The 7,095-nt window shown below is 39.3% G+C and overlaps 1 protein-coding gene across 4 annotated transcripts in view; it reads right to left on the bottom strand.

Annotated features, from left to right (window-relative positions):
- Vps13c (vacuolar protein sorting 13 homolog C) overlaps positions 1-7,095 on the bottom strand; it is a 155,572-nt gene that overhangs the window by 46,916 nt on the left and 101,561 nt on the right. For all 4 annotated transcript variants that reach the window (XM_029543807.1, XM_021206145.2, XM_029543808.1 and 1 more), the window contains 5 exons: positions 6,163-6,410; positions 5,048-5,277; positions 3,670-3,762; positions 489-854; positions 81-167 (listed from right to left, as the gene is read on the bottom strand). In XM_029543807.1, coding sequence (XP_029399667.1) covers positions 81-167; positions 489-854; positions 3,670-3,762; positions 5,048-5,277; positions 6,163-6,410 — 1,024 coding nt within the window. The remainder of the gene's footprint in view (positions 1-80; positions 168-488; positions 855-3,669; positions 3,763-5,047; positions 5,278-6,162; positions 6,411-7,095) is intronic.

Below are 7,095 nucleotides of genomic sequence, written 5' to 3'. Positions count from 1 at the left end.
AAAAAAAAAAAAAAAAAAAAAAAAAAAGTACTGTAGTAGGACAATGGCATCACGCTATGCACGAGCGCTGGCTTCCTTACATTAAGTTTTAAGCTCCACGGTTTGTTCCCCTCCACTCTTTCAATCAGTGGCTCCCAGACTGCATGGGTTTCATTGTAATAGTGAACCTAAAAGGGTGAAGAACTTCAATTACTTGGTTGTTCAACATTAATCATATAATTATACAATCAGTGGGGAAAGGTATACCAAGCTACGGTTTTATATCAAAAGACATTTGAAAACCCCACCTAAAGAAATACACACAAAACACGATGCAATTCCCCCTTCCCAAGGCTCTACTATCAGGTATTTATTAGCAAGAGACTTTTAAGGATAACAATCGCAGGTTACACAATCCCATTAAACATGAGATTATTCACTGGCTACAGCCGTGCATCTTACTTCTGCAATGGTACTTTCCAGCTCTGAAGGTGCCAATGTGGCCATACCTCTAGTGTCATGTCAGCAGCAGCGGCCATTAGAGAAGTCCAGTTTTTAATATTTCCAGAGAACTTGGACTCTGCCAATAACAGGGGCACAGTGCGATGCCCTAGGCCACACTCTAAGGTGACTTGAACTGACTCCACAGCAACCACACAATTTTCCTCTATTGATGGATGTTCAAAGTCTCTAAAATTTTCTGTTACTTCTGTTGCCATGTCAACCCCAAGAAACCAAGAGTTATAATCAGTAATAGATTTGACAGCCCAGAGGTTGTCTGTCTCCTTAGGAGTGTCTTTCCATTCATCTTCTTTGGTCTTTAGAGACATAGCAGCCATGATTGTCATCACAGTATTAAGGATTATAGGTGAGATCTTTAAAAATAAAAGTAGAAAAGTATTTAGAATAGATTCTTTCCCAAATGAGAATTAAAATATATGACTTAAAATTTAACAATTAAGTAACTTAAATTTAAATATACTAAATATTTCTGAACAAAAGAAAACAAGAAAACAAGAATTCAACTAACTACATAAGGATTTCTGCTCGGATTGTCTGGAATTAAGTAGTTCATGTTGTATCAACAGTCGAAACTCAATGGAAAAATTGATAATTCAGAATCAGATAATGTCATATCACACACACACACACACACACACACACACACACACACACACAAAGTTCACTTTTCCCTATATTCCTAGTTAACTTAACTAATCAAGGTCAGAAGCAGGAGGCTGAGATGGAAGAACATTTTATTTACACCCCAAGTCCTAGGAAATGACACCTGCTCATCTCTGGAGAATGCCCTGACTCACTCTCACTCCTATCTCTGCCACAGCACTATACAAATAATAACCTTTCATCTACCTGATACCCTCAGCCCGCCCTCCAAAATGTCACCAGCACAACTATTTTAAAGCCAAACCCAGGAAAGTCACTGCTGAGTTAAAATCCCTGGTGAGTTTCCAGCATTCTCCATATAAATTTAAATTCAGAAAGCTGCTTGTGAGGCAATGCCTGCTCAACTGGCTAGCCAGAGTCTGAGACACAGCAGGGTAAGTGAAAAGATTTCTTCACTATTCATTCAGAATTAAGACATTACCAAATGGAAACTCCAGCACACACTGCTTGCTAACCTATCAGCAACCAAGGCCTTTATTTTCCCTTGCCTTATGAATATCACCTACTGTTAGTTAACAAATGCTCAGTCTTACACTCTACACACCATCTGTCTGGCTGTAGAGGCCCACCCTCAAAGTTCCTCTTGAGTTCTTCTTCTTCAGTCTTTGCCTTTGTGCACGCGTACCTCCAGTTCTGTATGGACAGACTTTTCCTCCTCTTCACCAATCATTCATCTTCTATCAAGTCTGGAAACTTAATTCAGGAAGCCCTCCTTGCAGATAGCTTTTCCTATGCACTCGCTTATATGCAAACTTTTCCCCCAACAGCCCCTGTGCGTGCTGCCTGCACGAAAGCTATGATCACTGATCTCCTTCCTTCTCTGTGTGTCATTAACTCTCTCCTGTGCTAGAACTGTGGGTATCAACGCCCTACGTAGGATTTACATGCAGTAAAGGCAAAAAGGGTTGATAGAGTGTAGTAACACAGAATTCTAATTCCAGCACTAGAGAGACAGAGGCAGGGGGATCTCTGTGAGTTAAAGCCCAGCTGGGGCTACAAAATAAGATCCTGCCTACAAAATAAAGAGATAAAATAGTTCTTTACTACATACATACATACACACTAAGAGAGATATGAACTATTATCCTAGCAGTTAACCTAGTGTCTTAAAGAAAATGCATATGAATTCAAAGACGCTTCGTTCCATGTATTTGAACTGGAAAATGTATTAATCAGCAAAATACAATTTAAGACAATTTAATAAAATACAGCATATTTTAAATTTGGGAAGATGTACTATTATTTACACAATATACTACAGATGAAATCCATTTAGCCTAAATTCAACCATCATCTGTCTCTTACCTATAAAGCAAAGCTCCTACCATTACTGGCACAAACCCCTTCATGTTTTTCATACTCTGGAAAGAAAGAACAGATTGCTCCTGTATTTTCCACTCATGAATGGGCACAAAGTCAAGCTTAAGGAATGCAAAGGCCAAGCTGGGAGATGCTCAATGTGGGACGTGCTCTCTGGAAGAGCCATGAGGACCTGAGCCCAGATCTCAAGCAGCCACTTGAAAGGTCATATGTGACAGGATCTGTGAGCTTGCTGAACACCTGATGCAGCCTACCAATGAGCTACAGGATAAATGAGAGACATCATCTCAAAGAAATAAGGAGGAGAGAGAGAAAACAAAGGCCAACCTCTGCCTTGCCATGCACACACCACAGAGTGATACATAAGAAAATGGACAGACAGACTCTGAATACTATTAGAGAAACCAGAGGCTTTTGTCTTTCAGTGCTTTACACAAGGGTTTAAAACACGATAAATCCTCATCATTCATCTTACATATATACCTGCCAATTACATACCTGAAATTCAAAGAGAATATTTGACAAAAGTTATTGAACTGAATCAAATTAAATCTCAAATAAAAACCAAACAAGTAACCACAAATGAAGTAATCTCATCTTCATCTCACGACCCATACTTTCCTATCCACCTCTGTTCTCCCCTCCTATACAACCCCCAACACACATACGCAGTATAAAAGAAAAGAGAAACTCTCATAATTTGTACCAGTAAGAGGTATTATTATAGGCAGGTAGGATGTCTCCGTGGACAAAATCTTGCCATGCAAGCCTGTCAGCCTGAGGTCAAGCCCTGGGAGAGACAGTAGAAGAAAGAACTGACTCTAGAAAGTTGTTCCATGAACTCTGCACAGTGCCATGGTATACATATTCACACACACACCACAAACACACACACACACACACACGCACACATCCACAAGCACATGCATGCACACACACAGTAATAAATAAAAAAGGTTTATAAAATTATTTCCAAAAGTGTTCTTTATAAAACACAAATAATCGTGCCTATTAAAGGTGTTTAAGTGACAGAGCTATCCTGATTTTCAAAATAGTGCCCAGCAATAATTCAAAGGGTAAGAGAAAGACACCAAAAGGTACTTCTGCAAAGCACTGAAAATATACAATATTGCATAGAATTAAAAATGAACCTTCAGCCAAAGGATGTGTATGCGAGGCACTAACCTTAATTACAAATTCTTTAACCACAATATTTATGTTTTGTTTCCCTGAAGCCCATGTGCACTTTTCCATAAATAAGGAGCAAGGTTGCAACACCTAGAAAGAGAAAAATGAAAGTCAGGTTTCCCCAGTAACAGATCCCTTATGCATTGCACACTTTTAAGAACTAGCCTAGCTACACTACAAGCAAAGGCACATCACTGAGGTTCTTAGTGAAGCTCTTCTATACACAGTTCTACACCACTGAGCAGTTCAAGGAAAAAGTCTTCACTCCAAATCCAACAGAAGGAGCAGGGATGCAGGTTTGCTATCCCAAAGCCTTTCCTTCTTGCTAGAACATCTTCTATCTCAGCCTCTCCAATGCCTCGACCCTTTACGGCAGTTCATGTTGTGGTGATCCCAAACCATAAAATTATTCTCATTGCTACTTTATGGCTGTAATTTTGCTGCTGTTATGAATCATAATGTAAATATCTGATATGCAGAACATCTGATATATGACTTCTAAAGGGGTCGTAACACACAGGTCAAGAACCATTGTTCTAAATGATGCCCTGCATCAAACGTCCCTTTGGAGTAACTATAAACAGGAGCTAGCACCTAGGGTACACCTAGTATATGACAGTTCCTGAAGACAAACATGGTTGTGAATACCACACACAGATTGTCCTTCTGAGAATAAATCTCATCTTCAGTCTTGGTGAGCAGTGAACTATGAAACCTGCAATCGCACATATACCACTGAAGATATAAAGTGACTGCGTCTTAATCTGGAGGCTGTGACAATGGCATGGGATTTTAATTAAAACCTGATTCAATGAAGTAGTTGCTACCAGCTTTCTGTGACACGGAAAAGAAAAACTCACTATCAAGCACAGGAGCCTAGGCTTCACTTCTTCTTGCATAGCTTGAAAATTCTTCAAACTTAAAACAATGCTGCAAGTAAGTGAAGCAGTGTAGGGATCTCTTATCATAAACTCACAGATATAGCACTAAAAATAACTGGTAAAACTGAATAATTAACTAAAATCACAAATTTCAATATTAATGCAAAGCATAATTTAAATTAACTTTTAACAACAAAAGTAACCATCTCTTTTGGTCACATGACTCCAATTAAATTTTTTTCATACCAAGTTTACTTTTTCATTTACTGATTGGTTTTACTTCAAAGAACAAATAAAAAGCTGGAAAAGTTCATCTGGAGAAGCCCTACTTCTGTCACTAGAGGCCATGCCTGAGCCTCCTAACATCATGGAACCTCAAGGCAGGTTCCTCAAAGCCTCTCTGTGGCTTCCAGCAGGCGCTCTCCCCTCTGGCAGAGCCTGCAGTGATCCCACCCTCACAGTCGCTCCCCGCCAGCATCCACAGTATTTCTCACCGTGGTAATGCTCTTCCCTCTCCTTTCTCTGAGGAAAGGGCAGGCCAGCACTTTCAGGTCTCTCACAGAAGCTTCCATCATCTGCTCGAGTTTGGACGTTGAGAGGGAGAGGTTGCACTGGAATGAGGCAGTGAGAGCAGGAGCATCTGCCTTGGTCAGGCTGGCAACAAACACCACTTCTGGGTCTGTGATCATGGCCTTCAGAGTCATATTTGGCCTCACAGCATCATCTGGAGGAACGGCAGGGCAGAGAACATTTAAGGTAAATTTTCACAGTGGGTCATGTATCCACTGCTGAGTCTATAAAAAAATACAATTAAAAACCAAGCCAAAGATGGCCACTCCTACTTGGACCTTTGGTCTGGGAAGTTTCTTGGGATGCAATTCAGGTGTGTGCACATATAAATATATGCTCAGTTTGCAAGTTTGCCAGGTTTTACATTAAACAAAACAAAATACCTGACCTTAAAGCAATTTAAAATTTAACAGAAAATCTCCAATCTATTTGATAAAGCTGACATATAAAAGCTTCCAAGCAGAGACTGGCTTCCACCATTCTCCTACTACAGGCATTCATTCACAGGCTTCCTCAGAGTCAGGCCTGCCATGCTTTGTTCTCCTCTGTCCCAGCCTCTGCCTTCCAGCTTCTCACTGAACATCAATGCACTAGAATCCTTCAAATATTCTTGTCTGGATAAATGACTCCCTTTTATAAAACAGTATTCTGCCCCGACTGGTTAACTCCCTCTGTTTCTAAATGAAGAAAATCAAATGGAGTCAAGGCAGCTTCTGCCCCATTTACAGAGCATGTCTGTCACACCTCACTTAAAAACATTTCCTTGCTGGAGTTTTACAAAGAATATGCTTAAATCTAAAAGCCTAATTTTACTTCCTCAAATTCTCTCTTTGTTTTCCTATTTCTAATATTTGTTAAGATATAGACATCTTCGTTCGAGGCCAGCCTGGTCTACCAAGTGAGTTCCAGGACAGCCAGAGCTATACAGAGAAACCCTGCCTCGAAAAAACCAAAAAAAAAAAAAAAAAAAAAAAAAAAAAAAAAAAAAAAAAAAAAAAGATATAGACATCTTCAGGACAGACAGGTAAGTTCTGCTAACCTTTCTCCATCTTGACTCTTCCCACAGCAGTCTGTCTTGATGGAATCTGTATTTCTTTGGCTATGTTTTCTGGACTCTGAGGCATAGCTTTGATGAAGAAATCGGCCACGGTCATCAGAAACTCCACACTGGCGCACACGTACAGCTTGTCAAGGACAGCATCGACCTGGCTTCCATTTTTATCTTGGCTATAACTTATATCAATCATAGAACTGTTGTTGTCCTGGTCATTCTTTTTGTCAATCATCCTGAAAAACGAATGTGCCATTCATTATCTGGCCCCCTCTTCTCTGAATAAAATAATAAAGGAATAAAAATGTTCCCTTGCATCTAATCATCTTCCTTTCACCTTTCAGCTGCTAGGCTGAATAGAAATACAATTGTGTTAATTGGAACCTAATCACCCAATTAGCAACCAAGACATGGCTGCCTAATCTTCAAAGAAAGATTCATGTGATTAAGCATTATGGGATATTCTGTAATTATAATGCAATTCCAGGAAAGCCAAGGACTACTGAAAATGATCTTGAGCAATTAGCAATGCATGAATGCAGTCCCTCAAAATATAACATGACCTCCTTGTTCTACTAAATTAACACTTCCCTGGAAGAATATATCTATATAAAATGATTATCCTACAGAATTTATTCCCCTAGTGTTCAAAGCAACCCAAACCAATAAGTGTTTATCAGTCAACAATGATGGATCCTACACACCCTCACAAGTGCTAGAGAAATTAGGCTACCAATCAAGATGATTTTATCAATCAATCACAATTACCTAAAAAGCTATGAAACAGCTACCGCCTGGCCATGAAATTTATAACCAGGAAACCTGGTTATGAGATAGCACACATTTTTTTTGGAATATCTTTTTTTTAACTTATTTTATTAGATATTTTCTTCATTTACATTTCAAATGCTATCCTGAATG

The sequence above is a fragment of the Mus pahari genome, chromosome 10 (genome assembly GCF_900095145.1).
Source record: "Mus pahari chromosome 10, PAHARI_EIJ_v1.1, whole genome shotgun sequence".
NCBI classification, from domain to species: domain Eukaryota; kingdom Metazoa; phylum Chordata; class Mammalia; order Rodentia; family Muridae; genus Mus; species Mus pahari.
This window is presented reverse-complemented; position numbering and strand designations above follow the sequence as displayed.